Consider the following 18237-nt stretch of genomic DNA (forward strand, 5'->3'; position numbering starts at 1 on the left):
TGCCAGCCCCCCCAGTGGGAGGGGAGCTCCTTCATCCCACCTTTTGCTACCTGAAGTGGCATCAGGGATAAAATGGCCATTGGGTCAATAGCATAATGTCACTTTCTGGGGGCATCTAGAAGTGACATCAGTTCTCTCTAGAGGTCTCTGGTGATTTCTAGAGAGGCGTGATGATGACACTTCATGATGTCATGTTAGGGCTGCCAGTCCCCTGGTGGAGGCAGGGGATTTCCTGCTTCCCATCTCTTCCCCCAGCCATCATGTACCTGGCCATCGGGGGGTGGGGGGAAGGCCCCCGGGAATGGGCCCCAGAGGTAAAAAACCTCCTGGTCCAGTTCGCAGTGGACGCTCTCCCCACAAGCGTGATGACATCACTTCCAGGAGTGACGTCATTGTGCCTGGAGGTGGGTATGCCCACTGCTGGGGACAATGACATCACTCCCAGAAGTGATGTCATCACACCGCACAAGGAGTGTTCACGGGCATTGCACATGCACGAGAAGTGTCACAAGGTGAGTAGTGGGGTCCCCCCCCCCCCCACACTGGGAGGGTAAGAGGATCTGGCGCCCTTATGTCATGCTGTTGCCAACTGCTGCTCCCCATGCCCCCCAATCTCCCACTGGTTGTGGGGTTGCCGTGGTCCCTATATCCTCCCACTGGGAGGGGGGGCTGGCACTCACTTTGTGCTGGTGGCAAGGTCTTCGTGTGCTTATGCGCACACTCCGGGGCCTGCACGATAATGTCTCTGCTGGAAGTGACGTCGTCACACTGGCCACAGGAGCACTCTCACATTCTGTGCGGGGACAATTCAGCCCGCTTGGGGCCCGATTCAGCCCCAAACCAAGTGCAGGAATACTCCCACAGCCAGTGTGGCAATGTCACTTCCGGAAGTGACGTCGCCACGCCCATTGGGAGCATGCGCAGCACATGTTCCTGAGGTCCCTGCCAGTGGCAGACAACCTGTGGGAGCTTGCCACCTCCTGCCGACCACTGGTGGGTCACTGGGTAAGGTGGTAAACCCCTGGGAGTTTGCCCGCCATCAGCAGGCACCTGTGAACCCTAGCCCCAGGAGCCAAAGTAGGTGCAGGTAGCTGGGGGCAGAGAGGAAGCAAAGGGCACCTTCCTCATGTGTGCAAATTGTGCACATACTCCTGCACTCCCCTTTTGTGCTGGAAAATGGCACCATTATCTGCCTTGTCAGAGGAGCCGTTGGGCATGTTGAAGCTGCACAATAGAAACTGCCCGTTTGGAGGCGCCTGATGGCAGATCAGACGCAGGGCCAAGGTCAGCCATAATGGCAGCAGACAGCCTCCTTGCCCAGCTCTGTGTAAAGCAAGAGGAGTGGGCAGGGATCTGGTTTCAATGTTAAAAGGTGTCAAGCAAGTGAGGGGAACAGAACTGGGTCCCTTTGGAAGAAAAGCAGGCCAGAAATATTATAAACAAGCGAATCAACTCTCTCCTCCCCCCCCTTCTCTCCAAGGCACAGTCAGGCCCTTGGCTCCCTTATCCTCCTAACTTGATAGGCCATGGACGGGGGCAGAGGAAGGGAAGGGGATGGAGCACAGCCCCTTGTAGGGTCGCCAGGCAATACCTGGCACCTGGTGGGAGGGTTGGGGGGACAATATTATGGGAGAATTTTTTAAGTGCACCCTCATGAACTTATCAAAGGTTCTTACTGGAAGCCGCCAAGATTAGCTCTCGGAATCGCTGGAAACTGTGGTTTTACTTCCAGTAAGAACTTCTGGTAAGTACCAGGGGCTGTGTTTTTAAACTCTCGACTGATTGTTTATGCTCGCACTTTGGGGGCATATCAAATGATGAAACGTAGAATCTTGGATATTGAATTCCAAAATCTATACATTCTGGCTAACAAAATTTGCTCTCCTTCGAGTTTGCAGATTCCATTGGCAGTGGATCATATGGCCCCAAACTTTTAGTCCCTGCAAATTCCACGACAACACTGAGCTTTTCCTTTAGCTAGATTTAAAGCTTTGCCAGCTGTGATTTTATACGGCAGATTTCAAAAGAGAGCATGTGTGGCCAGGCACTGTCTTTGCAATACCGTTTGTATCAAGACAATTCCACATGTTCTTTTATATTATGTCACTACTCGTTTTAAATATTTAAGCACTATTTTAGCTAACATAAAGGGGGTTCTTCTGATTCCCTCAAGGTTTGCTGTCTTTTAAATGATTTCTCCTTCAATATAACTGAGAAAGTAGCAAAGTTTTTACAACTTGCTATAAAGTTGTTTCAGAAATAACCATTGATATCATGCAACTGTTTTATATTATATTTTGTTCTTTTTCTTTTGGACCATCCTCTTTTCTTTGTTATATGCCAATAAGGACTGATGGAATCGAATCAAAACTTTTCTCATGCTGCCAATACGAGCTGCATTGGGCAATGGGGACCAGTTGCCCCCCACCAGAGATTTGGCAGCCCTAGTCCTGGAGTTATAGGTGGTAGCTGCTGCTGTGACAACTGGTTTGGACGTTGGGGCCAGGCAATACCATATCTTTGTTGTGCTTCTACTTCCAGTCTTGCAATTTTATTTCTCTTGCTGGAATTGCTTCAAATCCAGAATTAGAATTCTAAGTTTCAGTTTACTGTGCAGGATCTGGAGAGGCATTTCTGGAACCTCCTCAAGCCCTGAGGGTAGCACCCCTAGCATGTGGCATTGAACAGGTTAGCCTCCCACATGCCATTTCCACTGCCAGCATTTCCTTTTTTCCATGCAGGTGATGGCCAAGGGAGGTATTGTGGAATCTGGGATCCATCCGGAGCCTGTGGGGAATGGAAAAGGTAAATGCTTCCCGCCTTCCTCTGCTTCTTCCCCTTCATCCAAAGGTGCTTGCCGGCTGGGAGAGGAACAGGTGCTGTTTTCATACGTGGTAAGGTGCCCTCCCCTTTCAGCATCTCAGGGTGTATTTCAGGGAAATACACTCGCCCTTCCTTGTCCAGAACAGAAAGAAAATCTGCTTGGAGCAATGGAGATCTTGCTCTCTCGTCATCTGGACAGACCTTTTTGGCCCTTGCCTACAGGGATAAAGGGAGGGAAGGGGGGGGAGTCAAGGGATTGCCTGAGGGAGGGAAATTTAACTTCCGGTTTGTACTTCAAAGTCCCCTCAACCAGCAGCTGAATGTCAGTCCAAAGTACTCTCTCTCTCTCTCTCCCCCCCCCCCCCGATTTGTTTTTCAATCCACTAGCCAAAGGAATGTTTCTTCTGGATCTCTCTGTGGACATCAAAACTGCTCCTGTATTGAACTTGTTTCTATATGTCATTCTGCCCAGTGGAGAACTTGTTGCTGACACTATAGAATTTGCTGTTGAAAACTGCTTTTCAAATAAGGTAAATGGAAGTACACCAAACACTTCCAGTCCCAGTGCATACACAAAATGACTGCTTCTTTCATTGCAGAACTGATGTAAGAGAGTGAGCGAATGGCAGGGCTTCCAGGTCAAGCCTAGCAACCATTGGGAGGGTTGGGGATAGGGACGTGGGTGTGTGTGACGTCGGTTGCATCCCTATGTCCCTTCTGGGGAAAACCTGGAGATGATATAGGATACCTCTAGGAATCGCTGGAAACTCTATGGTATGGTAGCTCTAGGAATTGTTGTAGATCCAGAGGAGTTAGCTGTGTTAGTCTGTAGCAGCAAAATCAAAAAGAGTCCAGTAGCACCTTTAAGACTAACCAATTTTATTGTAGCATAAGCTTTCGAGAATCAACTCTATGATAAAAACAAAAAGATTGCCATAGAGTTTCCAGTGATTCCTAGAGCTACCCTACATCACATCTTGTTTTTTCCTGGAACGTATGAATGTAGCCAACATCAGCTTTTTAAAAAAAAAATTGCCACTGCCAACGCAATGTGTCAGGTCTTGCCAGGTATTTTCCCCAAGCACTTCACTGCATCACTCAGGTGTATGAGTTAAAGTTACTTTATTAAGGAAGAATACCAGTATCAAGAGGGTCAGACAGGATCATTGGCTGAAGTGATGCATGGTAGCAAAGCAAGGTTAATTATAGGGCAAACTCCCCACCCCCAATGGGAAAGAAAGCCCATTAGGATTTTGGCGCACTGGGTCATGGAGCCAGGAGAGAGGGGAGGAGGGGAAGGATGAGATCTGCTCAGTCTCTTAGGATGTTGGTGCAGTCTCGGCTGGAACTTCAGCGCCATGTTCACAGGCTGGCCAGGAAATGGTATCCAAAACACCTGCGACATAAGCAGCTAGCAGCCAGTCAGCAAAACAGGTTCCCTCTGCATGTTCTCAGAGGTACGCTACACACTGCAGCAAGAAATTCATAACACATGGCAGATATGCTGGAGGTGTAGCTGACACAATGCCTCTGGCCATGGTGGGAGTCATGGTAGCCCTAGGGAAAGGAGCACGTAAGCCTGTCTTTGTGCCAGTTGCCTTGGTGATAAACTCTGCAAACTCCGGCAAGGGGGGACTTTTTACAAGAGGGCTTGGGTAAGATGCCCTTGTTTTGTCTCTTTTTATCCAGTTACCATAACATTTAACAGGAGCAGATGGATCAAAGCAATTTAAAATTAGCTACTTGCCATTCTGTGTGCAACTTAAATGACTTAAGGGTCACAAATTACAGTTTGGATAACTAAAATGTGATTTCTAATTTATTTATTTATTTATTTATTTATTTATTTATTTATTTATTTATAGTCTGCCTTATTTACTGAGTCTCAAGGCAGATTACACAGTGTTGGTCAATTTGCCAGAGTTTTGGACATCTGGTGGAAATTTATGTTGCAAATATTCATACCATATTTCTCTGTGGTCTCTCTATTATGTTAAATATTGCACTGCAGTGTGTTTTGCATTTATCTAGCTCTCTTGTTAACATGTGATTTCAAACTTAAGATGTAGAATGGTGCCCTGAACATGAACACCAATTTTCATTCCTTCAAGGTACATATCACAGTACAATATTTTGCATTTTTGTTCCCTCGTTGAAAGAGGAGTGGGGATAGGATCATTGGCTGGCATTCAGATGTGAAACATAGAATTGTGTTCTGGGTATGGGTACCAGATTCCATTCTGTTATCAACAAAATTATTTTATTACAAATAAATGCCAAAAAAATTAATTAAACTAACAGGGCTCTTCATTTGGCAAACTGGTCATCTGGTAGGAAACAGTTTTATAGGTAGAGCTAGTGAACTACTGAAAGGTTAAGGACATGAGAGGGGAGCCCAAGCCAAACCCAGGATAGTTTTTTTATGCTACTGTATATGTGATTGTCCAATGACCTTCTATTTTTGCAGGTGAAATTGTCGTTTTCGGCTGCCGAAGGCCTGCCCAACAGCAAGACACAGCTCCATCTTGCGGCCTACAAAGATTCCCTTTGCGCTATCCGTGCTGTCGATAAGAGTGTTCTCGTTCTGAAACCTGAAGCTGAGCTCTCACCTCGTACTGTGAGTCCAAGCTGCATCTGAGGCTGTATACAGACATCATTTTTCCAGAACAATTATTGCCATACCTCGTAGATAACTAGTTTTTATTAGCTCTCGTGCAGGAGAAAGAAATGCGATCTCTTCAATGCCCCAAATCTTGCTAATGAATATATGAGGTGCTGCTGTTGAATATATTAGTCAGATATATTAATTCCTCCCACCCATCTGCCTTAATAAACAAACCTGTAAAACAGATGAAAAACTGCTCAGGGGAGGGAGGTAAGATAAGTTCAGGATGAGTGTGTTAATTCATCCAGAGACGTCAAACCCTTCATCTCCCTTTGTGGAGGGAGGTTCAGCTATCCCGCAGATCATAAACAAAAGTAGGCCTGGGGTGGGGGGGAGTATTTATACACAGTAGGGTCCCAAGCTGTTTTCTGAACATCAGCACCTTTCTGAAAATGTTCATCAAAGCTATTAGAGGTAGGGTTCCCAGGTGCCGGCTTGTGGCGGGCAAACTCCTAGGGTTTTCCACCTTGCCCACCAACCCACCAGTGGTCAGTGGGAGGTGGCAAACTCCCAGAGGTTGCCCGGCACCGGAAGGCACCCCAGGAACTCACGTCATGTGTGCAGTCCCAAGGGGCACGATGATGTCACCCCTGGAAGTGAATTGGCCCCACATGGAGTGTGGCAGCGCTCCCATGGGCGGTGTGATGACATCACTTCCGGGGGTGATGTCATGACACAGGTGTCAGAGTGCTTCCACACCTCACTGCCGGCAGGAGGGTATAGGGACCTGGCAACGCTAACTGGAAGACCTTCTCCTAACTGTTGGCCGAGTGCCTAAGCAGCGACCAGGACACTGTACTGATTAAGGTCTATTTTTGGAACTAACAAACTAGAGACGAAAGAGAGGAGAGACACTAGCAGCCTTACTAGTCGAAAGAGTTTGTGTAGAGTTCTCGAAGAAAAGCTGAAGAATAGCGATCAGCAGACAGACGAGGAAAAGCCCCTTTTGAAGGAAGGTATTCCACCTACAGTCGTGGCTAGCTAGAGTTTGCTGCCCCCTGGAGGATCTTTTTCTCTTCCTCTTCGTACACAGGACTTGCTATACTTCACACTAACTACGGGGGCCCAATAATGGAACTGGAACGGAACACAAGATTTTGCATTGTGCTCTCCAGTTTAACTCAAGTTAGATGGGAAACCTGATGTGGATCTTGAGTGTTTTGAATATCATCATTATTGTGAGACGGTGTAGCACAGTAGATCAGCAAGTGAGCTGTGAAACAGAAAGTCCCCGCTTCCGATTTCTGCTCTAAAAAGTTTTGGCAGAGGTGGAATTAATCGAGGCCACTTTGCCAAACCTCTAGGGGAAATTGCCACATATGGAAGAGGTGCTACAATCTATTCCAGGTATACAAAAAATGGCCTAATATGGCCACCCCTTGTTACCAGAACTGCTATTTTATAAGGGAATTAGCTTGCAGTCTGGGTTTTAATTAGTGCGGATCTTAACCAGCTATACCAGAGTTCCAAGATTACTCGTGCAATAAGGAGGCAAGACTAATAAAGATGAAATGTGTTTTACTAGTAACGTTGCGTAAGCCTACAATAGCACACACAAGCAAGGTACACACAAGAACTAGGAAATAAAGAGTAGGAAAAATAGAGCCGTTTGCATTAGCAGGAGAGCCCACTTGAGACTGACGGAACGGGGCAATACTCGCCTGGTCACGGCATGGAATCAAGATGCAGCAGTGAAGCGTGGCGAAATCTAATGCCTGCACTAGACCCGCAGAGAGACGGTCGGGGTTCAAGATAGGAATGGTGCGCGCTCCTCATGGCAGGGAAAGCCTGCTTAAGTACCCAAAAACGTACCCTGAAGCGCATGCCTTTCCCTGTGGTTCTCACGGAGGAAACAAAGGCTTAATGGGTCTACAACTATCCTTAATGGGCCACTTTAGGATCTGAACATATGATTGTTTGTGACACCTCGAGAAGAGGGGACAAAGGAGGGGAGGGGAGTGCCGGGTGGGTTGATTGTATCTTCCAGGATAGCATCAGCTCTGGAATGTGGAGGTTGTATTGAGATGCGTCCATTAGGTGTTCAGGACAGGCGGCACTTAGCTTCCATTCTGGGGCGGCTTCCAAGATATGCATAGCAGGGTGAGGCTGGCTGCTGCGGATGTGACAGGCACGCGTTTACGAAATGGCTTCTCAGAGCAAGCTGTTCATGTTGGTCTTTTGCTGCCTGGGAACATGGCTTCTGCCTTGGCACAGCTTGGGCTTGCTAGCAGACTGCCTGGAGGCAAGGGCAGACCCAGTGACCGACCTGCAAGAGGCTTTCCACAGGAACTGACCAAGGGGCGCCTGGCCAGGCTCGTGGGGAGTCCCTCCGGCTGGCACCGTGCTGCTGGCGGCATGGTTTTGGGCCCAAGTGAGGCAAGGGTCCATGGAGGCAGGAAACAGGCATAAATAATAGAGCAGAAATATCGGGAGACAGGCAAGGGCAATGCTGCCCCCAAACAGAGTCTTTGGTGGAGCTTTACAACAGCAGTGCAGGAAACTGACCCAGTCCATGGCAGGCCCCATAACAGGAGGGGGGGGGGGGCCTTGGCAACACCCTCTCTGGTCCATGGCCTCCAGTTCAGTCTCCCAAGAGAATGGTGATACAGCTGCCACTCAAGGATACAGACCAGGATATCTTGGTCATGCCAAGACATCCTGGTCTCTCTTTATTTTTGGAACTGGCCTGGAAACAGCCAGAAAGCAGCAGCCGTGTTTCCATCCTGACGGGCAGCCATTGTCCCCATCCAGAGCTCAACTTGGTCTCTAGTGAGGATGAATTTGGAGGCACGGTGACTACTAGCTGGACAGGAATATTTTATATCGTATTGAATTATTCTTTGCTTTCAGGTCTATAATTTGCTTCCTGTGAAGAACCTTAGAGGCTATTCCTACCAGAACCACCGTTTGGATGAACAAAACATTGAGCAGTGTGTGACTCCCAAAAATATTATTGTGGATGGCATTTACTACAGGCCTTTTTCACACAGTAAAGGTGACCCCTATGAACTCATGAAGGTGAGTGCCGAAGAGACACTGAATTCATAGCTAGAGAAATGCCCGTCATTGTGCCAGGCCCTCTTTGATTTGCCAAGAATGCATCTTCTGCGCTCCTCTCTGACATGTAAAAAAGATCCATTTATATCCATGCTTTCTAGATGTTTCAAAGCCTCTTATTTGCTTGTTTCACAGGACTTTGGCCTTAAAGTTTTTACTAACATCAAGATCCGTTGGCCTGAGCTCTGTCATACACATTCATATGGAGGTGGAGTCGCACATTTTCCAACTACAGGAATAAGCTATGGTAAGAACTGAAAACGGAATGAGGGCAGAGTGACCCCTCTGCACTTTCCGTCAGCTCCATCTTCATTCAGTCTTTAAAACCGTCAGATGACCCCTGCCAGTATGGTTGCCGGGTCCCCATAGGCTCCCAGCAGGAGGGGGGTATCCCGGCACTTACTTGTAGAAAGTTGTTCACGCACATGCTTTGCACCCCAGCCGAGCACCGTGATGTCACTTCCAGAAGTGACATCATCACGCTGGCCATGGGAGTGCCAAAATAGGCCCCTGTGAAGTGCGGGAGCACTCCCGTGGCCAGCATGACAATATCACTTCCTGAAATGATGACATCATGCCCTGTCGGGAGCGCACCACCTATGCACTTGCCCGGGTCAGCTTCCAGTGGCAGCAATCAGCAGGCTGGGAGTTTGCCTGTCACTGGTGGGCATCAGGGAACCGTACCAGCAAGGCAAGATGAATGATCCTCCCAACGCCCTCTTCTTCTGCTCTGACGGACAGTCTGCCACCTGGCCAGAGGCTCTGTGGAAAGGAATGATTGAAAAACTCTCAGATATTAGGGAGGAGGACTTTCTTCTACATCACTTCTATTACAAAGGGAAAATTCAGAGGGAATTCGTGACAACCTCTGAGGAATGTTGACAGTGAAATTTCTCACAGCATCTTTGTGGGAGTGTCAGTTCTAGGGATGGCAGTCCATGGCAGATAGATCCCCCCCCAAAAAACCCTTACAGCAAGCACTCCAGTGCGTTGGTTGAAAAGTTTTTTATTTAAGTTCATGGGTACATCCATAGATGAGTAAGTTGGCAGGAATGGTTATACAAGCATGTGCACTATTGATATATGGAGCACAATTCCCCCCTCCCCTCGAGCAGTTAGCAATTGGGCGCAAAAATCCTAAAAAGTTCCATGAGAACACAATAGCTTTTCCTGGACAGAGAAAGGCAGAATATTACAAGGAGTCAAACTCCCTCTTTGCCCTGTGAAGAGGTACAGTACAGCTGCAAGGCCAACAAGCACACTTTCGGAGATAACCGGCTGGCGACTTTCTCTCAGCAGCAGCAGCAGTGCTTTCGTTTTCAGGCAGGCCAAGGATGGCCTGAGCATGATGGTTGCATCCTATGGGCATGGCATGAATGCAGGACACGGGACACAGTGGTCAGATCAATAAAGAGCGCAGAGAATACATGGATGGCATGCAGACACGGCAGGGAGAGAGGCCGCTGAGGAGGTCATGAGGGGAAAGAGGCAGCGAAAGAGGCAGCAAGAGCGCCCCTGGGCCGCTTCTTGGGGTGTGGCCAGCACCTTCAGATCCCCACAGATTGGTTTTCTTGTTGCCCGCAAGAGAACGAAATGGAACTGACCACCATCTCCTTTCATATAGAGAAACCAAGCCTGCATCTTTTACTTTTAAATTTTACTTCATTTGTATCCCACCTTTCTCCCCAGCGGGGATCCTTGGTAGCTTATATAATATATCTCTATCCTATCCCCACAACAGCCCTGTGAGGTAGGTTCAGCTGAGAGTGTGTGTGTCTGGCCTAAGGTCACACAGCAAACTTCCCTGGCAGAGTGGGGATTCGAACCTGTCTCTCCCAGATCTTAATCTGACTACCCCATCATGCAGGTGTACATGTTGATAGGCTGAGCCACTATCCCGTGGAGGTAGCTGGAGCACTCTGGTGGTGGTGGTGGTGGAGAGTGGCCTCAAGTCAGAGTTGACTTACAGCAACTTCTGCTGGGGTTTTCATGGCAAGAGACTAACAGAGGTGATTTGCCATTGCCTGCCCCTGCAACCCTGTCTTCACTGGAAGTCTCCCATCCAATTACTAACCAAGGCCGATCCTGCTTAGCTTCTGAGATCTGACCAGATCAGGCTTGCCTGGGCTATCCAGGTCAGGGCCAGGTAATTCTTCCTACTCATCCACCTGCTCCAGAGTCAGACCATTGGTGGCTTCTTCAGGACCTACTAGTAGGAACTCACTGGCTTGACTGTCTTTGAAAAACCTGTGTGGTTCACAGGAAATATTTTAGAGGATGAGCCAGCTTTCAGAAGAAACTACACTTCTGATCAGAGTGGAAACGTGTCTTGACATGACTGAAGAGGCAGGGCAAATACAAAGCACCAAAGATAACATTAGAGAGCTCCAGTCATGGCTTGATTTTGCAATGAGATTCCCACGTCCATGTGAATTACCACCTTGCTGCTTGGTTTTACATGGGGAGTCAACTGGCAAAGAGCTGCTTCGCAGGTGCCTGCCCCTTGACGAAGGACGTGCATGTGTGAAACAGCCATCAGATAGCAAGGCAAGGCTTTTCAGCGGCAAGCATGCATCTCTCCGCCACTCTCACTGTCTCCTGTGCTTCTAGGAGAAGATGCAGTATATCCCATGGTAGCGGCAGGAGTACCTATAGCCCGATATGACGTAGGAGTGTCTACAGTGCCATCTCCTGTGCCAAAAGAAGTTGCAAAGCCCGCCAGAACCTTTTTCCCAGAGACATGGCTTTGGTTGGAAACCTCAATCAAGTAAGCAACAATTTTAATCCTTATGGGCTGAGACAATTTAGTTACAACTATCCTCACAAACGGGTCATTTTGTAGAAAAAGAGCTGGAGGAACTCATTAGCATAACTCATTAGCATATGCCATGCCTCTTGCCATTACTGGAAGTGTGTCATTAGTATAACTGATTTGCATATGCCACACCCCCTGACATCACCTATTCTGGCTGTTTTGGACCCAATCCTGGCCATTCAGGGCCGGAATTGGGCCCAAAATGGCAAAAAAGGGCTGGAAATGGCAGAAACAGGGCCCAAAATGGTCAGGATCAGGCCACTGATGAGTATGAGAGTGATCCACCCAGGTCCGGCCCGTCCATTGAGACTGGTGAGGCTGCCGCCTCAGGGCACTAAGGCGCCGGAGAGGCGCCAGCCCGGGGGCAGGGGCGCACACCATGGACCTGCCGCTGCCACCGCCAGCAGGGAGCACGTGCTGGCGGAAGCAGTGTGGAGCAGCTGAGCGAACCATCTCCCATTCAGTTGCTCTGTGGGCCAGGTGCAGCTGCAGGCCCAGCGCGCCCATGGAGGCCAGGTAGGCAGTGGCCTCGGGCGCGAGGGCATTGGAGGGGCACTGGAGGGGGGTGTCGGGGGCGGAGGCGCACGCAGCGGAGCTGGCATGACTGGGCTGCAGCTACTGCTGCAGCCAGCCAGCCCCGTGCTGCTGCCACCGCCCCCACACGCCCCAGCCACGCACAGCCTCCACGTGCCGCCCCAGCAGCAGCTCAGGGCTTCTGCGCCTGGCTGGAGCATGTGGCAGCGGCGGCGGCAGCACGGGGCTGACTGGCTGGCTGCAGCAGTAGCTGCAGCCAGCCAGCCAGCAGTAGCTGCAGCCAGCTCCGCTGCACACTCCTCCGCCGCCACACGCCTCAGCTGGGCGCAGAAGCTGTGAGCAGCTGCTGGGGCAGCGTGCGGAGCACGGAGAAGCTTCTGCACACTGCCGCATCTATCCTGCGCTGCGTGATGATGTGACATCATCACGCAATCCGAGGCATGTGCACGCACAGGGCATGCGCACCTGGCCACAGGCGCCTGAAACTCTGATGCTGGCCCTGTGCAGCTGGCAGCCAGAGCGGCCGGCTGTACCTGGCCCATAGAGCAACTGAATGGGAGGGCTGGAAGGCCCCCCATATGCACACCAGCCCCCGCAGTGACATCATCACATAGTCCGGTGTGCACGCGCATGGAGACAGCATTAAACTACCTTGGGTGCCAGCAACACTGGAGCCAGTCCTGGATCCACCACCCGTCAGAAGCCTGTTCTGGGCCGTTTCGGCCCCAATCCAGGCCAAAACGGGCCCAAAATGGCCGAGCGTCAGGTGGGCGGGGCCACCTGACATGTGACCTCTTTGGGGAACTGCCGGAACTGCGTTCCTGTGCGTTCCACCTAAAAATGAGCCCTGCTTACAAAGAAATTTTAGGGTTAGTAGGAAAGTGGTGATCCTGCTGCTATAAAGGGGCATGCTTTTGACAAATGTATTTATTTATCTTTATATATACATATTTAACGTTTTCTTTTTTTGTTTGGAGATTTCTTTGAAATCCAGCCGTGTGGTTCCTCTAAAAGAGCTCTAAAAGATGGCAAAAAACTGCATAAAGAACACAATCACAATATTGGCTAATGTACATGTAATAATGGACACAAAAGAACACATCATGAAACTGTTACAAATAATATTCAGAGAATCCAGTTGTGCCAAATGCAGAAGGGGAGCAATTGGTGCTGATGGGTTGCTGAGAACTCCTTGCCGGAATCCAGTACGAGAGAAGTCGCCAGACTGGGAAGGGAACATAAACAATTGTTCAAAAGTGCGTTATGAAATACTCGGGCATTCTCCCCACTACATCACATTGGCTACCTTGTAAGAGCATCGCTAATTTTGTTGTGAAAACACCCAACAAAACGTAACACGCTTCTGTGCTTAACTAGGAACTATTTCTTTGCCAGAATACTAAAGGAAAACTTACAGAATATAATCACATAGCAAATGTCAATTTGTGAATAGGTTTGCCAACTTTTAAAAGTGGTCCCGCTAGCTGTCCTTTTGATACCCGTATGAGCTGCACAGAATTGTTAGGTGCTTTTCTTTTATTTCATGCCATGAAATGCTTCAGCTGCCCAGTTCCACCCATGAAACCTCTGGTAAAGGGACAGTCACAGGACATCTCTTTTTCTTGTCCAGTTAGCAGTGAAACTTCTGCAATCATGCCACAAAACACTGCCCGTTGTTAGAAAATGCAGTTAGAAATAACACACTTCTGCAATCAGGCAACAAAATGCCTATTATTTTTATACAAATTGCCATAGCCGTCAAGAGGCTTTGCAAATATTTCATACTGTTTATACGGATATAGTCCAATTACCTGAAAACTATGTTATCTATATGAAGTGTGTGTTTGTTGTCAACTCTGGGTTGGGAAATTCCTGGGGATTTGGAGGTAAAATCTGTGGAAGGCAGGGTTGGGGGGTGGAAGGGGAGGGGTATGATTGATGCCATAGAGTTCACCCTCTGAAGCGCCCGTTTTCTCCAAGGGAACTGATCTCTATAGTCTGGTGGTGATCTGTTATAATTCCTGGAGTAGTCCAGGCCCCATCTGATATATGTGTGTGTGTTAACACTGGGCTTGCCCTGTGGTTGGAGGCAACAGAAGGCTACTTCTGTACTTTTATAGGTATTTGCCACTCTATTAGCAGTCACCTGTTTCTATTCATGTGTTTCTGGGATCCAGATTTTTCCATTTGAGATGGAAGTTGGTTTATAAAGGCAGTCCTTGTAGAACTAACCCCTACTTCAAGATTGTTTCCTCAAAGTACTGTGGAATTCCTTCCCACCCTTTGCTCCCTGTTTCCTTTCGGCAGTTCTGACGGACAGGCGGACGTGCCCGTGACCATTCCAGACACCATCACAGAGTGGAACGCAGGTGCCTTCTGTACATCGGCGGAGGCAGGCTTCGGCCTCTCCCAGACTGCCTCCATCAAGACCTTCCAACCCTTCTTCCTGGAACTCACCTTGCCTTACTCGGTTGTGCGGGGTGAAGCCTTTGTCCTGAAGGCCACAGTCTTCACCTATCTCCAGCACTGCATCAGAGTGAGTGAGGAATGTTTACTGCCGGCCTTAATAATAATAATAACAACAACAACAACAACATTCGATTTATATACCGCCCTTCAGGACAACTTAATGCCCACTCAGAGTGGTTTACAAAGTGTGTCATTATTATCCTCATGACAATCACCCTGTGAGGTGGGTGGGGCTGAGAGAGCTCTGAAGGAACTGTGACTAGCCCAAGGTCACCCCGCTGGCTTCAAGCGGAGGAGTAGGGAATCAAACCCAGTTCTCCAGATTAGAGTCCCGCACTTAACCACTACCTACACCCCAAAGCCAGAAATCATTTTGTCGCTCCACCCATGCTTGAATCTATTTTATTTATTTAGAATATTTCAATGTCGTCTCTTCAGAGTCCTGCTTGAAGAAGCTTACATTTTTTTAAAGTACAGTATTAAAACTTAAGCCATCAAAACATAAGCGGTGTAAAAACTATCCACCGACTCTGTCTTTTTAAACTACGCTTCCGTGCTAACATTGCATCTCCCTACGTTTGATGAACATGCGCCAAGGCGTTTCATGTAGAGAGGCTCTTAGAAGAGGGAGGCGGGATGATGTTGCCCTTTTTCTGCTATGCACTGCTGCATTGACCTGTGTGTTGTCCATGCTGGTCCCACAAGCCCAGAGGCAACTTTCTGGGGGTCAGAAAGGACATTTGTGGTGAGAATGTGGCAACAATTTGTACTCCCTCCACCGATGGACTGATAGATCCAACCTTGTCTCTCTCTCACCTTATTGTCAGCCTCCTGTTTTCATTCTGTTTCTACTCCAAACGTCTGCTCATGCGAGCATCAGTGCATGGAGGGAAGGGGAACAGGATCAGCCCTGCTGGCCTCATTGCGCCCAACCATCCGCCACGTGTTCATCCACACGTGTAAACGCATCTTACGTTTAAGATTTCTGCCTGGAAATGGTTCTATTTGGAGCTGGCTTGTGACATCTCAGAAGCGGAATAAGAAGTCCAGTGGAGAGCGGGGTGGGGGCTGGGGTAGAGAGTTTCTCGCCTCACTTCACGACTTGCAGAGTTAAAAGAAGTCGTAGAAGCAGGTAGCAAAATACTAAATAAGAAATAGGAAAGTTGCATGATTTCCACCCATTGCAGAGCTGAGCAACTCTTAGCACAGATTTATAGCACTGTATAAATATTAACGGGTCATTTCGTAGAAAAAGAGCTAGAGGAACTCATTAGCATAACTCATTAGCATATGCCACAACCCTTGCCATCACCAGAAGGGTGTCATTAGCATAACTGATTTGCAAATGCACACCCCCTCACCTCACCTATCCTGGCTGTTTTGGACCCAATCCTGGCCATTCAGGGGCCCAAAATGGTCAGGATTGGGCCACTGCTGAGTGGGAGAGTGATCCACCACCTATCAGAGGCCCGATCCGGGCCGTTTCAACTCCAATCCAGGCTGAAACAGGTCCAAAATGGCCAAGAGTCAGGTGGGCGGGGCCACCTGGCATGTGCTCTCTTTGGGGAACAGCCGGAACTGTGTTCCTGCGTGTTTCCACTCGAAATGAGCCCTGAATATTAATATTAAATGTCGCCCCTCCCCAGTAACATCTTTTTGTTGATGGGCAGGTGGCCATATCCTTGGCTCCCTCTGTGGACTTTGTGGCTTCCCCGCTGGAGAATGAGGAAGAATCTTACTGTCTGTGTATGAATGAAAGGCAAACGGTGTCCTGGACAGTTACACCAAAATCTTTGGGTAAGCAACTGCACTAAAATCAACCTTGGAGTCAGAGGAATTGTGTTTGCATGGGCATGCATGGACTGCTCCTGCCTCCTAATTCAGGAGGGGAGTAGTCTTGCTCCCATTTAATCAGAGATTGACAGAAATGAATACAGAGAGTGACTTTTGTCCGGGGTCTGGGTCCCAGCCCCCAGACTTGGTAGGAGGGAGCAGTGGGAGGCAACTGGGAGGCAGTGGCCCTACCACCCCAGCCAGCAACCAGGTCCAGAACCTGCCCACTCCAGGGGGAAGAGGCGAAAGACCCAAGCCTCACAGGGCTGGGGGGAGCAGGGGGAGACCAGCCAGTCCCACCCTCCAGGGGGAAGAGAGGGGGCTAAGCAGGACAGAGGCAAAGGGCCAAGGCAGGGGGAACAGGGACCCAGCAACAGCCCAGACAGAGCCCGTACCTGCCAAGGACGAGAAGTAGCCACTGCAGCCCAGAGCCACACCCTGGCTAGAGGACAGCAGCCTGACTCGGAGGGTGCTAGGAGCCAAGCCCCTCCAGGTGGGGCTGCCACAGGCATTCTGGGGGAGGAGATGGGTAGTCCCGTCCGGCATCAATGAGCAGGCAGCCCAGAAGCTGGCCAGGGCAGCTCCTCGCAAGCAAGGCCAGGCATGCTCAGCAGCACAGAAGCCGGCTGGGGCAGCTCCTCGCTAGCAAGGCCAGGCGTGCTCAGCAGCACAGAAGCCGGCTGGGGCAGCTCCTTGTGAGCAAGGCCAAGGAGACCTCAGCTGGGGATGGCTCGCATTCAACCCCACCCTGCCAGCAAGGCAAGGAAGCCAAGAAGGGATTAGTGGTAGGAGGGAAACACCTGAGGGAAGGCACAGCTGGGCCAAGTCAGGAGAGGGAACAAGCCTAGAAGGAGGGTGGGGCGGGGAAAGGAAACCCTATATAAGGTGGCTAGGAAGAGCTCTGAGGTGGTGGGTGTGAGTAAGGAGTGATGATGTGGAGTGAGAGCAGAGCAGAGCAGTGTGGGAGTGGAGGCTTGGAGGAGAGTTCTGGAAGGAGGAGATGATGGAGGACGCAGAGGGTAAGCAGGCCAGGTTGAGCAGGCCAGCGAGTGGACTGAGAGGGAGTCTGGGTGATGTATACCGCCCCTCCTTCCACAGAGCAGGGTCCTGCAGTATCCCTGGTGCCCCTCTGATGTCAGGGCCGGCCCAGCTGGGGCCCCGCCCAGCAGTGGCAGCGACAAGCCCTGACAACTTTGGGGCATGGTTTAATGCTCAGCTGAGTAATCCCCAGTCAGCTTTTAAGATTAATGAAGAAGGAATAGTTTTTTACCCCTAGAAAAGAGCAAGAGTCCAGCAGCACCTATAAAACTAACAGAACTTGTGGTCGGGTATGAGCTTTCGTGAGTCACTGCTCCCTTCTTCACAAAAGCTCCTACCCTACCTGCAATTTTGTAGTCTAATAGGCATCACTGGACTCTTGCTCTTTTCTACTGCTACAGACAGACAAACACGGCTACCCGTCTTGATTTATCTCCTTGTATCCCTGCCCTGGAAGCAGGTTTATTGCTGGCAGAATCAGGAGCTCAGCAGGAGTAACAAAGCTTCCACTGACCCCCTCTGGCTCTGGCATCCTGACCTCGGTATCCTTCTTGCAATCAGACTAATACAGGAAAGAATTTCCCTGTCACTCATTCCACTGGCTCAGAGTTGCAAGTGGTGGTGCATGAGAGCGGCAACTCAGGGCCAAGCTACAAGGGATGAGTTACACTTGCCTGGCAAGTGAACAGACTCCTGTGTATTCCTCCCTGTTCACTTGCCTTTCATTGTATGTGATCAAGTGGAGCGCAAGTGGAGGGCAAGTGAACAGGGAGGAAAAGACACGTAAGTCTGTTCGCTTGCCGTTCAAGTGTCATTCGTCACTTGTAGCTTGGCTCTCCGTCCCTTCTTTCCATTGGGAAGACAGCACACAGGATGAACTGGGTCTCTGTCTCAGAGCCAAGCTACAAGTGACGAATGACACTTGAATGGCAAGCGAACAGACTCACATGTGTTTTCCTCCCTGTTCACTTGCACTCCACTTGCGCTCCACTTGATCACTACA

At 49.5% G+C, this 18237-nt stretch overlaps 1 protein-coding gene across 1 annotated transcript in view; it reads left to right on the forward strand.

Annotated features, from left to right (window-relative positions):
- LOC129345291 (alpha-2-macroglobulin-like) overlaps positions 1-18237 on the forward strand; it is a 78202-nt gene that overhangs the window by 27058 nt on the left and 32907 nt on the right. Inside the window, exons 13-20 of the mRNA XM_055002350.1 lie at positions 2742-2805; positions 3211-3353; positions 5291-5440; positions 8339-8506; positions 8681-8792; positions 11156-11312; positions 14202-14430; positions 16034-16160. Of these exons, the coding sequence (XP_054858325.1) occupies positions 2742-2805; positions 3211-3353; positions 5291-5440; positions 8339-8506; positions 8681-8792; positions 11156-11312; positions 14202-14430; positions 16034-16160 (1150 nt within the window). The remainder of the gene's footprint in view (positions 1-2741; positions 2806-3210; positions 3354-5290; positions 5441-8338; positions 8507-8680; positions 8793-11155; positions 11313-14201; positions 14431-16033; positions 16161-18237) is intronic.

Source organism: Eublepharis macularius, chromosome 18 (assembly GCF_028583425.1).
Source record: "Eublepharis macularius isolate TG4126 chromosome 18, MPM_Emac_v1.0, whole genome shotgun sequence".
NCBI classification, from domain to species: domain Eukaryota; kingdom Metazoa; phylum Chordata; class Lepidosauria; order Squamata; family Eublepharidae; genus Eublepharis; species Eublepharis macularius.